At 47.7% G+C, this 18,693-nt stretch overlaps 1 protein-coding gene across 2 annotated transcripts in view; it reads left to right on the top strand.

Annotated features, from left to right (window-relative positions):
* The window catches only part of EIF1AD (eukaryotic translation initiation factor 1A domain containing), a 346,850-nt gene that overhangs the window by 143,123 nt on the left and 185,034 nt on the right, over positions 1–18,693 (top strand). For both annotated transcript variants that reach the window (XM_086938293.1, XM_086938294.1), the window contains one exon: positions 1,578–1,686. In XM_086938293.1, coding sequence (XP_086794419.1) covers positions 1,578–1,686 — 109 coding nt within the window. The remainder of the gene's footprint in view (positions 1–1,577; positions 1,687–18,693) is intronic.

The raw sequence follows: 18,693 nt of genomic DNA, 5'->3' as shown, positions 1-18,693 counted from the left end.
GCTGGGGAGGGGGATGGGAGGAATGGGGGGGATTCAGTTTGTTTCTCTGTTTGGAAGGACATCCCGATTAAGTGCTCCATTGCAACAGGATATACCGAGCCACGTGCCCATAGCAGGGTGCCTTGTATTACTGACAGCCGTCTGTGCTCGACCTCCTGGGGGGCTTGACCAAGAGTCCGCGTTGATATATCTTTTTGTGCAGCTGTGTCTTCTCAGCGTTATCTTCCATAAGGGCTTAATGAATGCTGGCCTATATGCGAGTTACATGGCACTACCTTGGACATTAGGCCAAATGATGAGACTTTAGCACGATTTCCCGACCCCTTCTGTTGTGTCGCTATTGGGCGATTGTTTTGGCTACCCCCTGCGTGGGCTGAAGTGCGGGATTGTCGCATGTTGATTCCTATTTGGTTTTCTTCTTACCTAATGATCAATAAAAACACTTTTGACAAAAAAACTATACGCTTACATTTTAACTTAAAATTAGATGTTAAGGCTGTATCAGCATCATCATGATAATTAAAGTAAAAAGTTCATAACTCAAGGATACCCATTTTATCCGGTCTATGTCGTAAAACGTCTTAGTTTGATTATCTTTTTGAGAGTTCTGCTTTCCTATTGATTAGGAAAGTGAGAAATCTGTAGATCTAAGTTTCCAGTATTAGAACCAGTTACTTTCCTTCAGTATCCACGTTCGTGGTGAATCCTATATCTACCTGCAGATTTGTCACCGACCACCTACCTGTTGGATAATAAGATTTTAAGTTTTCAACTTTCCCTGTTCCAATCTGGCACCTAGGCGAGATTCAAGTGGTGAAGAATCTGCAGTTAGAGTATGAACTGGAAAGATTGTTACCAATGGTAAGTATCTTGTTCTGGTAATATTACTTTTTTGCTTGAAAAGCACACTTCCATCTCTCTTGCCTATTTGTGAGACTAGAGAAGTGATTCAAACTATATTTAAATCCGTCGACCAAAAAACAATGAAAGACTTCTCAGAGTGTGCAAAACTAATGACACCACCTAATAAGAAGCGCAGCATTTCACGCATTTCTGTTGCACTTCAGTGATCATGCAGAGCCAGGGTAATGTGTATGATGTTATGTTTGTGTGCAGTGTGCAAATTGAGGAAGAACTTACAATAGGGGTTTGTGTGCTATTCACTCTGACAGTTTTCTATATAAAATAATATATGGCAGAATAATGGTCTTTATTTCATGTAAACCACCCTGGTTGGTTGTTCTACTCTGGAGAACATGTGGTTTTGGAATTAAACTCTGTTTCGTGTATTAACTTATTCAAGATTTGCTACTAAGTACATACCTTGCTAACAAAGTCATTGGAATAATGTACAGCATAAAAGGCTTAGAAAACAGATCAGTGTCTTCACGAGAGTTCAGACATTATCAGGACATTAAGTTAGACACTAAAACATTTCCGTTTAAAGATTTGATTAAAGTCAATTAATCCGTTTGTCTTGTACTTTGAAACTGTGAATAACATTACAATTTCTATGGTTTAGAATATGCGTTTTCAGCATTGCAAATATAATGGTTCTTTCCCTGCAAATCCTCTAGGTGCTCGGGACTCCCGGAAATAACCTTCACGAGGTGGAAACAGGTGACGGGAAGAAGTTCCTTGTGAGCATGCCGACAAAATTCCGGAAAAACATTTGGATTAAAAGAGGTAAGTGTAGGAAACCACTTTAATATAATAAAAAACAAGAGAGAGAGGGTTTTTAAATTGAAGGAACACTCCTGGTCCCCCTATGTAGTACAATCAAATCAACCAAAGAGTGTGCTTCTCAATGACAGGAGGAGTGGATGAATGGAAAAAGAATCAGATTAGATTCTTTTAGAAGGCCCTCACTCACCAACCTGGTTGGTGACATGCTTCATCATCGGGCCCCACCAGGAAGGTCTAAAACCAACCCGGTGTGCTTTGACGCCAGAGTTACTGCGTAGCTGGTTAGTAGTTTGTGTGAGTGATAAGTGAAGTGAGTTAAAACTTAACCAAGTTGTGACCTAAACATTTTTTATTAACAGGCCAACCTGGCACGGTTAAAAGTAAAGCGGGCAGTTAAAAAGCAGGATTGATGTGTCAGCTAAGCTCTGCTTAGTGAGGTCAACATGTTTCTGCCTATCTGTATGTTATTCACTAGGCATTCGCCAGGACCAAAGTGTAGACCCTGGTGGTAGGAGCTCGCTAAGGCTCACCCTAACCTGGTGGTCACAATGTGAAAAATAAATACAAACAGGAAAAAGTATTGAAAACCTGGTTGTAGGCAAGGTACTCGTGAATTATCGGCACCCAGCAGTTACCTGAAAGAGAGAAAAAGAAGACACAAACAGATAAATGCCACATGGTTCCTACAAATCATGCGCGTTTGTGACTTTTTTTTTTTTTTTTAAACCTTTATTTTCGGTATGCGCATTACACAGCGTCTGCCTACAACCCAAACGGTCCGGCCGCTATGACAGTTAACATCCTAATGTTGCATCTTGAAGCATTACAGTTAGCACAGAAATCAGCAACATTATCAGTGTTCAAGCGCATATAACAGGATAAGCAAAAGGATGAATTAGGTTTTGTTTTAAAATTTTGGTGAAAAACGTCTAACTAAACAAACCACAAAGAAACATGGCAAAGAACGGTTCCAGGGGCTCAAATAGAGAGGGCAAGGGAACCAATCTCAAAAGAATAATGTGACGTACGTCCAAGGACGGGGGAGTGGTAAACAGCTTGATGTATAAAAATGTACCATAGACAAATATCCGGAACGTCAACTACGGGGACAATGTGATATCAGTGGTATAATCGAATGGAGGAGTGCAAATATTCCCACGATATGCATCACACTGGGACCAAATCCTGCCCCATTTCTTAGGACGGCCCCGAGCTACATAGACCGTCTTCTTCCTGAACATGCACCAGTCCATGTTCTCCTTCCAAGCAGTTATCACAGGTGGCCTATGGGAGCACTCTAGACCAAAAAGCGGACACCACAGGACATTCCCAAATGATATGTAGAAAAGTACCATTCAAGCCACAGCCACGCTTACACAGCCCATCAATCAAGTAACCCATCCGCACCAGTCGCGTACCAGTCATATATACTCGGTGAAGGATCTTCAGCTGCACAAAACGAAGGCGAGCTGGAATGGCCACCTCCTTAGGGGAGGAGACGGCCATCTGCCAGTCCTCGTCATCGAGTTCCAAGCCGTCTGCGGTCCACGAAGCCCTGAGTCGCACAAGGAGATCCGCCCTATTATTAATAAGCTTTTTATAGATCAGAGAGATTGTACTGTCTGGCACATGGCTATCCAGAATCCGGTCCTCAAGCGGGGATGACTGGGGAATCTCCGTTCCCGGAGGGAAAACAGAAATCAAGGCGCGTCGCACCTGAAGATACAGAAAGTGCTCCTTGTCACCAAGTTCATATTCCACCTTAAGAGCTTCAAAGGACTTAACAGTGCCCTTGGACCAGAGATCCTCCACCTTGCTGATACCAATCGTGTCCCATTTATCAAACCCTTTCGTACTCCACAAGCTACCCAATCTGTCAGAGTCATACAACGGCGTCATTCGTGTCAGCCTGTCGCCCCATCCCGTCGCAACATTCGCATCTCTCCACACTTGCACCGCACATTTCGTGGGTCCAGTCAGGGCGCGGAATGGCTCCTTGGAATACAATGCCCTATTGAAATTCCCACCCGGCAGGAGGAGCTTGTCCATCGCAAAAGCAGGAGCAGGACCAGGGGAATAAGTTACATGATTAACCGCGCTCAACTGGGAAGCCCAGTAGTAGCGCCTGATGTCCGGGAGGGCAATGCCGCCATCATACCACGGCAAAGTGAGTTTGGGTAAGGAGATACGCGTTCGCCCATCCCAGATCTATTGTCTCTGAAGGCTCTCAACCTCCCGGAAATACCCGGAGGGTATAGGATCGAAGAAGTTTTGCAGTGCAGACAAAAATCTAGGAAGCGACATCATCTTAAAAAGAGCCGCACGCCCCAATGGGGCTAGGGGCAGGCGGCGCCACTGCTGGAAAGGGAAAGTCTTGACCCTTTCGGTCAGTGGTCACCACCTTGGGGGTGGTTGCAAATCACACATCACCAGCACAGCATTTCACTGAGAGAGAGGAAAGGAACACAGATGTAAGATACCAGACGTTCAAGTTGGAATGGCACTTTATTTTCAATTGACAGGTCAGAAGAAATAAATGCATATCTATACTTGCTATAATGCAATGTCCTAAAAATGATCCAGACTTCGCCCTGTCTGGAGTGAATGATAGATGACAAATGCTCAAAATATCTCAAGGCAAAACAGGAATAAAACATATTAAAAGAACACTATCACAGATGATTATAGATCCTACGCTACTGAGTATAAGGATATAGGAGTCTAATGCCCAAGGGCAGAATATTTATACATTTCTATCAGGACCCTGAATCATGTGGCCAAGGCAAAGAAGGAGCCAATAGATTTAACTAAAATAAAACATTTTGCTATTCAATTCGGTGTCTGGTAGTATCTAGAGTAAGACCAGTCTCCTAATGGCTGAGAAGTCTACCATACAAGGATCTAGCTACAAAGAGAGGAAATTAAAGGATCAGAGATCTAGAGGCAGAAAAAAGGCTATCTGCCCTGGGAGATCCACAACCTGAGTGAGGCGTCGGTGTCCCAAGTCAGATAACTTCGGCTATCCGGAGAACAAACCACGTTCATGCCAGGCATCCGCAGGAAAGTTCTGACTTCAGATTTGACGGTTGGGCCTCCTATACCTGAAATTGAGGAACTAAGGTTCTATGGTGACACTGGCCAACACCCTTTCAGTGCAGGCGGTTTAACCACATGTGTTCTAGGACACCGGAAGGAAATCTCTAGAGAACATTATGTTACGTACATTTTTTAGAACAGAACATCCTGTACCTTTGAAAGAGAACATTTTCGTCACTTATTCTTAAAAAGGGAACATGTTGTACATTTCTAAAAAAGGACATTTTATGTCACATACATTTCTACATATCTGCAAGTGTGAACCCTTATGATAGGTGCTGTTTATTGCCAGAAATTGCTGCTTATACTTGTGCAAGCTATGTTTCTAAATATAATGTTAGCAAGGGTTTTGGGAAGCTGTACCAACGGGCACCCGTCTGTGTGTGTGTGTGTGTGTGTGTGTGTGTGCGAGTTGGTCTTGAAGCTGACAGTGAAACTAACTAATCTCTGAAGGCCTAATTTTACCTTGTTCATTTCAATGCACAGGAACGTGTGTTTTTAAGCCCAAGCATAGTGGGCCCTTGGGCCTTTATTTACTAATGGTGAAAGTTAGTCATTTTGGCAGGTTTTCAGATTTCTATCACGCAGGGCCTACATCAGACCTTCATCTTACCAAGGCCGTTATAACTCTCCTTTCTGGTGATGTTAGATGGTAGAACGGGACCCTCCATCATCTACTCCCTCTTGTTCATTTATGAACACACTCTTAAGTGAGTATTTTGGCGATTTTTCTGCCAGTGGTGGAATCCATGGCATGTCATTGACATAGCACTTAAAACTGGGCGGACGTGTAACATAAGTGTCAGACCTGAGTAGTTGGATATACTGTGTACCTGATTCGTTAAGCAGGCATTCATATTGTCCCTCTGCAGTGTTGTGACTTAGTGTGTTTCTACCTGGAGGGAGAGGTGGGGCTGGTGGCACCCCAGAGTGTGTGTCCGGTGGTGATGGGTGTGTGCTAGGTGGTAGGAGGTCAATCATTTGTATTTGTTCTCCATTCCCGTCCCCAGGAGCCCTATCCATGTCTTCATATTTTGGTATCTGGTAAATCCCTGTCCTAGCATAATTCATCCCTACAGCTTTTGTGCTCAATCTCTTGATACAGTGGCTCCCTATCTGAAAGGCGCAACACAGAAAGACCATAATCCGGACTATAGGTATCAGCATCTTTAGTATCGCTGTTAGCCCGGAAGGCATCCAGTCGAAGTCGAACCAGTTGGTTGGGATAATGTCTGCAGTGGCACCTCCCTCCTCAGTCATTTCTTTTCCCAAGTTAGTCAACTCCTCAATGACCCTAGATATGGACCCGTTATCTTCATCGTTTCCCGGTATGAAAGTGCAGCAGGATTTTCCTATTTGGTGACACAGACCACCATCTTTGGCCGTTAGCATGTCGAGGAAGTAACAATGTTCCAGAACAATTAGTCTTAATGGGCGCAGTTCTTCCCTTATTGCATTTAAGCCATCTCTGGTGCTGTTGATGGCTTTCATGACCTCATAGCGAGTTACTTCCAGCCAACGGGCAGTGGCCTGCGTTTGAAACATTGGGAATGCCCCTCCGAAGAAAAGCTGGGCCTCGCTGAAGAGGCGGAATTCTTCTGGGACCTTACCACAGGCTTCTCCTGCGAAGTACTCTGCTGCTCGCCGGTGTCGGTGGAGGAATGTCGCATCACCTGTCATTGGATGTGACCGTATGTGGGAAGCATTTGATGCTGGTATAACCAGATGAATTTCATGCAAAGTCACCAAAGTACACAGTCCGAGCCACTGAGGAGGTAGTTGGAGATAGAGGTGTTCTCCGCAAGCCCAGTGATAATCCATTAAAGTAAAGGTGCCGTACTGCATATCGAAGTTGAAAACCGTGGAATTACAGTCTGTGTTATGCCCAACAGAGACAGAGCCATTACCTATGAAACAAAGAGAAGGTTTTTTTAGTTTGAATCCTTTTTTCTGTTCTGGCATTCCTTCCCCACCCCAGGTGTACCTCCCGCTCTCCTGAGCCCATATTTGATCACACTTATCCTCTACATCCCAGTCCGCCCAAGGGGGTCCCAAGGCTGCCGCCTTACACCAAAACCCTCCGGGGCTCTGCCATTTGTTGTTAAGGTAGACCTGCGCTAGGAGACGTAGCATTGTCCTATTCTGGCGTGGGCAGGGGCCTGGGGGGTGTTTGTGTTTATATGATACATCACATCCTGCCCGGGGTTTGTGGTTTGTTATGTACCCACGTTTCCTAACGCGATGTTCCTGCCATTCCATGTCCTGTACCCCTAACCTTCGCATTTCCTTGAATTCCTCCCTGAGTTCAGCTGGGTCGGTGACAACTTTGTGCACAGTGTAAATGTAGTCCCATGTAGTGGTGTTTACAAGTACTACTTCCTTTTGGGCTGAAAGAACCCGAATCTGCCCTATTATCCGGCAGAGGTACAAGTGCAGAAGGCACGTGGCTATGTGTGGTGGGACTTCCTTGGGAAAAATCAGTCTTTCAGCACCTACTGCATGGGGAATGTAGGAACATACGTAGCAAGACTCATTTGTTACTGTTTTCCCTACTGCTGTCATGTCCCTGTACCAGGAGTTGTCTCCTAGAGAGTAGTGGACTGAATGGTCCTTTACTAATTGGGGTAGGCTGAGCATGGGCCCTAGGCCTTCTTGTATCTTCACAAGATGATCAAATGTTTTATGCCCTGCCTTCTGGTTATTCTTGCGGGGGACAAGGGGTTTTGTTCTGTAAGGGGCAACAGCGAATCTGCGTTTTCTATAGTGACGGGAAGGGTGTTGGTGGGACATTTGTTCTGTGATGCTGGTAGCTGTATTCCATGAACTCTTTCTTCTCTCTGGGGTGAAGGGTGAGAGTGCACGGTCTACACTAATGGGTGTGTTGCTAGTAGTGCTATTTTCTGGGCGCTCAGGACCTGGTGTGCTGTGTGGTGCTTTCTGCTGTTTGAGTGTGACCGCTGGTACAGTGGATGGAACAGTGGACAGTGAGGCATCTTGGCTGCTTCTATCACTATAACTTTTTACAGCAAGAAAAAAGATATACCAGTTGAATGTTGCTAGTGCCACTCTAACAATAATACAAAACATAAGAACAGTGAGTATACATAACTTTGCTTCAAGGGCGCTATATTCGTGGAGCGGCCCGTGGACGTCTGCTTCTTCTTCTTCTTCTTCTTCTTCAATGATGGATGGAACGGTGGATGGGAAGTCATAGTCCTCATTCAGGGGGACCAGTGGCATCTCGCTTCCCTCTTTTAGTCCATTGGCTGTTGCTGCGGAGGTGCAGGATCGAAGCGGACGTCCCGACCATGGATCCATGCTTTCCTTTCGGCTATCCGGACGGCAGTTGGAGATGAGTCCGTCACCTCAAAAGGTCCGTCAAATTTAGGATCTTTCCAGCGTCTGACGTGCCTCCGGATGAAGATCAAGATTCCGGGACGGATAGGTGGGTGCTCGGACTCGATGGGGCCCTTCTCCTTCCTCTTGGATACCTGGATAGAAAGGAACTGCGCAGCGCGGGTTAGTGTGCACAGGAAGTCATACAGCTCAGCCTTAACAATCTCAGAGGATGACTCACTGTCAGTTTTGGGCCTGCTGGGAGGGACCGCTACATTTATGGATCGTCCGGTGACAAGCTGGTGGGGCGTGAGGTGGTGATCCGAACTCGGGGAATTTCTTAATGAGAAGAGTGCCAGTGGGAGACAATAGAGCCACTTTTTGCCAATGGTGGCGCTAATTTTGCTTATTTTGTTTTTGAGCAGGCCGTTGAGGCGCTCACAAATGCCATTGCTTTGGGGGTGGTAAGCGGATGTCAGCTTGTGTCTAATGCCTAGCATTGTGGTGAGAGAGGAGAAGATGGCGTTTGAAAAATGGCTTCCATTGTCTGTTCTAATGGCGGAAGGAATTCCAAAGCGGGAGATGACTTCACGGAGTAGGAATGTGGCTGCTGCTTTGGCATCGCAGTGGACGCATGGTCCAGCTTCGATCCACCGTGAGAAGGGGCATACTACCACGATAAGATATCGGTCATTTTGGCACCGATCAATCATGTCGACATAGTCGAGGTGAAGTTCTTTGAACGGGCCAGAAGGTTTAGGGATAGTGGAGGCAACTGTTTTGAGAGTCGGGTTGGGTGAGTACTGTTGGCAGATGAGGCATTTATTAACAAAGAGCTGTATTAGTTCATAAGCATTAGGAATGAACCAGTCTGCTTGTAATGTGGTGGACATGTTATCTCGGGAGACATGTGCGGGAAGGTGAAGTTGATCCAGTGCCACCTGCAGTAAAGCTTGTGGCATGACAGGTTTTCCAGTCATGGTCTGTCTGTAAATGAAATCAGCAGTGTCCTGCTGTACTCCCCTCTTCTTCCATAGCTCTTTCTCTTGTTGTGGTGCGCTTTCTTGTATTTCTCTGAGGTGCAGTTGGGCCATGAGGTCATATTGTAGCGTGTTGTTAATAGGGCAGGGAGTTTTGTCATCATCTTTTTCTGGAGTCATGTCTGTGTGTTGCATTGGTGCTACACTATGTTCCTGCGTGTCTGTCTGCTGTGCTGGAGCTGCTGCTTGGGCAAGTAGGATAGGTGCATGGTGAGGATCTGTGGCAGGAATGGGTGGGGAGTTCCTGGCTGCTGTTTTTGCTGCCCAATCTGCCAGAGCATTACCTCTGGACAAAAAGTCTTGGCCATTTGTATGAGCTGCACATTTGACAACGGCTACTTCTGTTGGAAGTGTCAGGGCTTCTATTAATTCTTCTAACAACTGTTTGTGACTTACTGGTGTTCCATCTGACTTGAGAAATCCGCGCCGCTTCCAGCGCAAGATGCTCGAGTGTGTTGTTGTTGTGACATATGCTGAGTCTGAGTATACTGTGATACGGTCACCAGCCCCGTTATTTAAAGCGGCAATTAGTGCCACTAGTTCAGCGGCTTGGGCTGAGTAGTGTGAGGGCAAGGTAATTTGTTGTACAATGTCTAGGGAGTCAGAGGACTCATGCTGCTGAGCCCTAACCACGGCGGCTCCTGTGTATCTGATCCCTGTTTCTTGGTCTATTGTGGAGGACCCATCAACAAAGTATACAGTGCTGTCTGGCAGGGGGTCCTCTTTTGCTGCTCCTGACTCGTCTGGGGAGTATGTGGCACAGTCATGGGTGTCATCGTCTGAGGCTGCAATAGGATGGGCAAAGAATGTGGCTGGGTTGACTGTGTGACATTTGACAATCTTCAGGGAGGGTAATGACAGTATGACTTCATAACCCAACACTCTTTGTGTTGTCAATGTTGTCTTGGCTTTCTGAATTATGGCAAAGACAGCGTGCTCAGTGTACAGTGTCAGAGGGGATCCCATGACAATGGGAGTGCTTTTGTCTACCGCGAAGGCAGCAGCGGCAAGAGCCTGTTCACAGGGGTAATGACCCCTCATGACAGAGTCCAGCATGCCGCTGTAATACGCGATTGGTTTGTGGCCCATGGGGTATTTCTGAGTAAGTACAGCCGTCATGACTTGACCATTGCAGTGAGTGAATAGGAAAAACCCCTTGGTGTAGTCAGGAGTGCCTAACACTGGTGCGTTTGTTATTTCATCTTTTAGCTGCTGGAAGGAGTCAGTCATTTCGGGTGTCCAGTCTATTCTGTTGCGTCTGTCTTTGGCTGATTTAACTGCTTTCAACAAAGGGGCAGTTATTGTGGAAAAGTCAAAGACCCACTGGCGGACATAATTCACTAATCCTAGGAACTTCTGCATGTCTTTGACAGTTTGGGGCTCTGGTGTCCCTTTGATGGCTTCAACTCTGTCTGGCGTGACCCGTCTACCTGATGCTGATATTAGCTGGCCTAGATATTGTACCTCTTTTTGACAGTACTGAAGTTTGTTTTTGTCCACTTTATAGCCTCTGTGAGCTAGCGTGGTGAGCAGAGAGACGGTATCAGTTCTGCACTGGCATTCTGTAGTGCTGCAGATCAAAATGTCATTGACATACTGTAGTAAGGTGCTGTGACATTGAAAGTTTGATAGGTCTTCTTTGACGACTCTGTTGAACACGCTCGGAGACTCACAGTACCCTTGTGGGAGTCGCCGGTAAGTCATTTGCACCCCGCAGAACGAGAAGGCCAATAGGTACTGACTGTCTGGGTGAAGGGGGACGCTGAAAAACGCATTTTTCAGGTCAATCACCGAAAAGTATTGTGCATTCGGGGGAACATTGGTGAGGATGACCGAAGGGTCTGGGACGATGCGAAACTCTGGTACCACTATGTTATTAATTGAACGTAAATCATGAACTAGGCGCCACTGATTGGTCTTGCCCTTGCGCACAGGGAAAAGACAGGTGTTAACTGGAGATACACAGGGGTATATGACTCCCTGATCTAGCAGGGCTTGTATTGTTGGGGTAATGCCTTCCTCTGCTTCCTTAGAAAGTGGGTACTGTTTGATTCTGGGTAGAATCGCGCCTTGTTTCAGTGTTATTTTGAAAGGAGTGGCAGAACGGATGAGGCCCACATCATTGGGACCAGTGGTCCACAGGTGTGGCGGGACTTGAGCCAAGTCTGCTTCACGTACTGAGTCATATTTTTGTGGGGCAGTGGGCGTTCTCTTTTCCACTGTCACCGATAGAGGTACCTCATACTCATAGGCGATCTCTGTTATTGGATAGTTATCAGGATCACCAAAGAGCTGTTCATCTGAAATGTCCCTCACTTGGTGTCCGGGCTCGATGAAAATTACACAGGCCCAGGAACGCATATTGTCGTCTCCTGCTATGAATGCCCCATATGTAGGTGTAATGTGAAGAGCGTGTATGCCTAGGATCATGCTCTTGTCCCATATCTGAAAGTGCTGGGACTGCGGGCGGAAGAGAAATTCCTTCGGGAGCTGGACAGTGCGCTGGTGGAGCTCAGGTGTGTTGGCTACAATGATATGTACCGCGGTAGAGAATGCTTGTTCATCCACAGGGCGAGCTCTCATCTGATCTTTCAAGGAAGAGTCAACAGTGAGTGCCATCATTCTTGCTAGGGGTGTGCCTGGTATAGAGCAAACCATTGTTCCGTTCTCATGGAAATGAATGGTCATGTTCAGTTTTGCCATGAGGTCTCTCCCTAAGAGGTTGACTGGAGAATGTGGTGAATAAAGCAGTTGTTGCTCCAGCACCCGGTCTCCTATTTGCAGGGGTACTGGCTTGGTGAATGGGACCCTTGCTATTGCCCCAGAGAATCCCTGTGTGTCCGCTACTTGATCAGAAATAGGCAGGTGTCCGCCTGTAATGCAGGAGTACGTGGTGCCTGTGTCAATGAGGAAGCTGTAAGTTTTGTTATTTATCGTGACCAGGACGGTGGGGTCATCTTCACCGCTCATGATGCATGATAAAACTGGGCACACAAGAGTTGTCTGTGGGCAGTCCTAGCACGAGTACCCTCCAGCCTGGTATTGCTGGATGGTGCCTTGTGAAAAAGGATTATTGGAGGTGACTACCACACCACCTTGGTGTGGGGCAGTTTGGGCTTGGGGCATCACTTGGTATGAGTCTGTGGCTGCTGTTGCACGGGAACTTGCATCATTGTGGGTGGCTGTTGAGTTTGGGTTATTACGGGGGTCTGGAGCTGTGCTTGTTGCATGTTCTGCTGTGGTGCTTGTTGGGCATAAGCATACACCACCTGGGATGCCTGTGCATACATTTGTTGTTGCGGGTGGAACTGCAGGGGTGCTTGCTGGGTGGGACCCATAACTTGTTGGCCTTGGTCCCGAAGTCTAGAGCGACAATCTCTTTGCATGTGGCCCACCTTGTGACAATAGAAGCAAGTATGTTGGCTTGGTTGTTGCGGGGCCCTTTGCTGTCCATTGCCCCTTCCCTGCATCCCGGTGTTTCTATTGTTAGTGTAATACTGGTGTTGGTCATTACTGTAGGCTGGTTGTGGTGATAAATACTGCACCGGAGGCTGCTGTTGGATGTACTGCACTGTCTGTTGTGGTGGGGTCTGCACGTACTGTACTGCCTGGTGTGGTGGAGCCTGTACATACTGTATGGCTGGCTGTGTTTGTGGCATCTGTGTCTGCGTATTTTGTACGGCAGGCTGCTGCATTTGTGGGGAAGACTGGGTATTGGCGGCAAGGGCGTTTTGAGCGGCCTGTGGGAAGGTGGTGACCGCTGTCATTTGGCTGACTGGTGCCGCCAGCATGACAGCATCCAGGGCGTCCTTCCTCTTATGAAGCTTCTGTTGTACCAACTTTGCAGCTGCATTTTCTATGGCTAACTGTCTACTTTTTTCCTGTTCTACTTTCTTTTTGCAAAAGTGTATGATGTGGTCTTGGATCTCAGGCCATGGTTTTGCTTCCATGGCCACTACCCCATCTTATTTTTCCTGCACGTCTTCTGGTAGTCCTCTCTTCACCATGTGGTAAAAGAGTCTGCTGTTTCCTCCAGTGGTATTCCAGGAGTCTCCTAACTCCTGGTGCCATTTTTCTTTCATTCTAGAAATGAAATTAATCGGGTCTTCATTTGTTTGCATAGTCAGTGACATGAGGGACCCAATATCTGGCACATCGGGGTATTTTAATCGTAGTTTGGTGCAGACTGCTGCCCTGATTTTATCAAATGGTTCTCCATCGCACGTTGTGTCGTTCATAGCTATCAGTCCTCTACTGATACTTGTGAAGATTTCTTCTGCTTCCCCTCCCATGAGGGAGATAAGCAAACTTTTCATGTCCCCAACCCCTGGTTTGGTGCCTGTGGTATTTTTCTCCAAGGCTACTATCCATTTGCTGGCACCCTCCGTGAGGGGCGGAAGGTTCTTTTTAATGGCTTCCTTCTCTGCATAAGACCAGCAGTTATATATAGGAGGGTCTTTTGCTGTTTTGTATAATAGCGGCATCTGACGGCTAATCCCTGCACCTTGAAGTTTCGGTCTTGTGGTGTCATATCATATAGCATATTTCTGCCAAATTGCGAGACTGGCTTGCATATAATCATAGTCCCAGTCCTCATCCCCTGCACCCTGCAGTATGCATTCTACTGCAGTGGCCATATGCTGAGGGTCGAAAGACCCTTCTCTTGGCCAGGGGATCATCTGCGGGGCCAAGGATTCTGTCCATCCGGCCAGATTGTCTGTGAAGGGGATGACAGCGTAATCTGAATTCTCGCCTATTTCCACTATCTGGTTGGGAGTCAGGTCCCTGTCCCACAGGACACATAGCCTGCTAAGGAACATGCCATTGCCTGTTCTAGCTCGAGTGTTTCGCATGGAGGCGGTGCCAGTGACTTTGTAATTGATGTGAGCGTCAGTGCTAGGGGCATCGTATACGATGTCCTCTGGTCGTCCGTGCGTTCCTAATACAGTCAGTCTTTCTACCTCTGTTGTCCTCTTCTTCTTTTTCCTCTCTGGGTCCCCTGTGTTTGGTAATTCCTGACTCTCAAAGAATGGGTTTGTTGATTTTATCCCATGTGTGGCGTGTGGCTGGCTGCTGGAATGTACCATGTCTGTGGCAAATGGTGGGGCGAATGGATCTGGTACGGGCGCAGGATGCCGTGGGGGTATATCAGGGAGTGTGAAATGGACCTGTGTTCGCCCCGTAGGCGTGCGTGTTTGGTCTGGTGCAGCTGCCTGACGGCAAGGGGAGGGGGTCCGATGGCACAGTACTTCCGTTAGTTTTCCATCGTCTCTCATGTCTCGAGAAGGACCTACTCTTGGCTCGGGTGTGGATGGGAAGGGGGCAGTCTGCTGTTGACTATGGCCTAGGTCCCCATTCCCTTCAGTATATTCACAGGTGTCTGATTGCGCAGTGGGCTGCCGTGAGGTGTCCTTTGTTTGCTGAGCATGTGGTGTGCTAGGGTGGGTAATCCTGAGTGTCTCAGATAATCTGTCGCTGATTAGTTCTAGCTTCAATGAGGCACGTCGGACTAGCTGAGCTATGTCTTCGTGCTCGTCGTCGCGTGCTATTTCATTGGTAAAAACATGTCTGCTCGGGCATCCCCTTTGGGACTGTACTCTAAACTTTTATTGAGTTCTGTGGCTGGTCTCCATACGTCATAATGGACCAAATATGGTGCCTGCGGGCCTTGTAGTTCTCTATCCTTATTCTGTTGGTGAACAGAGGAGAATGTTATTAGTGGTTCGCCTGTACTGGTGCCGGAAAATGCCATGCGGTTTCGGGGGGCGACCTCCTGCTCCTGGGGTGGTGTAGGCCGGAGGCTGTCCAAATTAGGGTACAGAGAGTGAGTGACGAAGCGAGTCGGATGTGTGGTGGGATGAAGTGCGTGAGTGGTTTGATGAGGCGATGGACACATTGTCTGCATTTTCATCGTCCTCACCAGGTAGGACTGCGATGGAGGTGTGGTTCAGTTGTAGTGAAAACTGCGCATTTATTTGTCCTGGCAATCCTGGCACAGTGGCGTGCAGTGTTGGGCTGCCACTGGCGGCAGGAGTTACATGTAGGGGACTGACTGGGGCTGGCATAGTGACGGGTACAGTGGCTGGCACTGTGGCGGGACTGGTGGTTGGCACTGTGACGGGTGTGGTGGTTGGCACTGTGACGGGTAGCAGTGGGCCACTGCTGGTGCCGGGTGGCGGCGATGAGGCAGTACTACCTTCACCACCGGGTTGAGGGTGCTCGGGTGTGGAAAAGAGGTCACTTGGGAGTTGACTGTATCCGACAGTTGGTAAGTCATTAGTTGTGCTCTGTAGGTCTAGTTCTTTGTTTTCAGCGGATGCTATTGCTGTGTACATGCCATTGGCTTGGTATGGAGGGGCGCAGATGGGACAGTGGTCCGGGTGGCGGGTTCTCTTTAAAGATACGCCAGAGAGCTAAGGAGTCTTTGCTTTTTTGTAATTTTGTGCCGGAATATTTGGTGTTTAGGAAAGTGGCGGCGTGCTCGAGGATATTTACGTCAAAGGATCCTTCGGAGGGCCAAGGATAATCCATATTTCTTGTTAATTTGTGAAGCTCCCAACAGTGTTTGAGTGTGCGTTTTTCCTGTCCACTGAACATTTTCAGGACATGTTGGAGTGGTGTTGCCATGATGAGATATTTGTGTGCCCGCATGGCAGAGCCTTTAATACAGGGTGTTGGCTATGGTTCTCTAAAGATCAGGTACTAGTTCCTCTGCTACACCCGCTAGGACCCGGTCATAAACATCCTTTTGCAATTCACTATTTTGTGTGGGGGTGCAGCCAGGGAACTGGAGTTGGCCGCCAAAGCAGGCGCCTGCTATCTGGGACTGGAGTGGGTGTCTGGGGAAGAAACTTGACAGGATTGTTGTTACTTCCCAATTTGCAAGACGCAAAATAAAATATATATGATAGCCGTAAGGTGTTTTGTACACAGTGGAATTCCGTATCCTATTCATGAGGTTACTTAGTGCATATATGGTAGCTGTAAGCCCTACGTGGGATAGAGTCAGCTGTTATCATAGAGGGACAGACTAACCCTGCCTGGGTGTGTTTCACCTAGTTGTTGTGAGGGTTGGTGTCTGTGAAGTGTAAAGTTGGTACAGGGCTGCTGTCGTGAGGATGCAGATCTCTGATAAGTTCCTCTCCTACTTCATTACAGACAATGTGGTAGAGTATGAATCTTAAATCTAATTCGTCAGGTCCCCTGTATTTTCCTTCTGGGGAGAAATCAGGGAATTCAAGATTGTGATGGGCAAAGGCGATGCAAATTTTTTGCTTTGCAGTGGGTTCCGTGGCCAGGAGGACGTGAATACAGTGGGGAGTTCTAGGCCTGGGGATAGTAGGCGGATCCGGATGTAGATCCACTCTGGTGTTTTATGAACTGCTGTGCCGAATATTCGTTTATCGTATACTGCCTGAAGAGCCTGCATGGGGCTTGGTTCCTGTGGGTGGCACGCAGGTGATGCAGAGGTGTATTGAGAGCTGCTATGATCCTTTACTATAGGGTCGGTGGGGCGTGAAAAGATTTGTGCGAGAGAGCCTTTCCTGTAGGCTCGGCGGGGCATGAAAATGCTGGTGCGAGAGATAGGGTAACTTGGCGAGGGTAGGCGTAGTCAATATTGAGTGCCTGAAATATTGAGAGTAGGACAGTGCTACTGAGGGGTGTAACGTGGACGAAGCAAGAGGGGTGGCCGTCAGAAATGCCTACAATGTTATTGTTGATCAGGAATATTGTGATATGATCAGTGGTATGATCACTCATTCCCTTATGTGAAGTTGGAGCAGTGTGATGGACTCTGCAGGTGTGGCAGAACGCAGGGGTCAGGATTTTATGAGGGATCAGACAGAAGTGCTCTTAAAAGGGGTGATGTATCTTGTTGAAAGTTTGGGTGATAGGAGTAGGCGTTGGAGACGGATGGCGGAGGTGAGTCTGGGCCTTTTTCTTCTGGCGGTGGGATGTACACTATTTCAAATGCAGCCCCTGACAGTATGGAATCTAGTGAAGACTCGTCGTCAGTGATGAGAATGGGTGAGGTAGCAGGGTGATGTTGGTAGTCTGGGTATCCAAGGGGAAGTGAGTGGGGGACAGACAGGGTGGAAGAGCCAGAGGCGTCTTCTGTATACAACTGCTGAGGGGCTGTGGTGTCTGGGGATGGTGGGGTAAGAGATATGTCTGGCAGGCTATCAAGAGTTTGGGTAGAGATGTTAAGCTGGATGCCTGGCGTAAGGTTAACTCCTAAAAGTGTCCAGGCACCTGTGAGTATGGTGCGGTCTTCGTCGGTAAGGGACGTGAATTCGTTGGTTGCGGACTTGTGAGGTAATTCGGGTCTGCCGTGAAGGAACTGAATGGTACAATGTTGAATGTGTGGGGAGCTGCTGGACATTACGGAAATAGGGGGGTGTAAGGCATACCACGTGTTGGTGAGGGATGTAAGGAGGCAGGGGAGGATGACTACCTTTTTCCCCCCTCTTGGCAATCAATTGTGAAGCAAATGATTGGCAAAAAGGTGCGTGCTGTCCTTGGAGAAAGGAAGGGCAATGCAGTAAAGGCAATGCAGGGGCGGGAGACGAGGAAATGGCTACGTATGAGGCGTGTGATAAACTTAAGTGGGGGGCAAGGCAAGGAGCAGGTAATTCCGAGACTGTGTGAAGAGTGGGTCCCTGGGGAGGGAATTCCTGGCGGGATCACAAAGCACAGCTGCTACTTACACAAAGCACATGGATCCAAAAGCACAGTTGACATAGAGCAGGGCAAATGAACAAAACATGAAATGGAGAGGGTCAATAATCAACACATTACATAATCAACAAAACATAAATAATAAATAACGATGACATAAAGAGGATGCATCCTGAATGAAAAATGAACGATGAAAAATGAGCGCTGTAGATCTGAAAATCAGTACTTAAAGAACAGAACAATGACCTAGATATGAACTCTCACTAGTTCAAGAATAGAGATGTCAGAACTGCCACGAGCAGAGATGTCACAGAAGGAGTGGAAAGACCGCCAGAGTTTGTGAGCGAAATACTGAGTACGTTACCAAGCAAGAGATGGAATGTCAGGAGAGTGAGAGACACAGTGTGAAATAATGTCATGCATACTGTAATCACAGGCAGGGGCAGGGGGCAGATAAATATAGAGAGAGAGGAGATGTGAAGTGGTAGCGAAGAAAAGGAGAACTGTAGAGGACGGAAGAGGAGAAAGACGGAGAGTGTGAGAAGGTGTGCAGAGGGAGAGTTCAGGGAAGGGCGGGGGCTGGGGGGAGCTGTGCAGCGAAGGCAGCCGCGCTGCGGCGCCAGGGGAGGAAGTGGGGTGGGGGATGTTCGCTGCTGGAGCAGATGAGGGGCAGGGTAGGTGGGGGGTGTGGGCTGCTGGAGCAGGTGAGAAAGATGAACAGGGGAGGTGGATGGGGGCCGACAGCAGTGCAAGATGATGTGCAAAGGAGAGAAGAGATAAAAATGTTCACATGCGGTGGCAATCACAATGCAGTATTCACAATGTATGAGGCAAGTGTCAACAGGACCCCTAGTGG

The sequence above is a fragment of the Lissotriton vulgaris genome, chromosome 9 (genome assembly GCF_964263255.1).
Source record: "Lissotriton vulgaris chromosome 9, aLisVul1.2, whole genome shotgun sequence".
Classification (NCBI taxonomy): Eukaryota; Metazoa; Chordata; class Amphibia; order Caudata; family Salamandridae; genus Lissotriton; species Lissotriton vulgaris.
The sequence above is the reverse complement of the archived record's forward strand: the minus strand, read 5'-3'. Positions and strand labels throughout refer to the sequence as shown.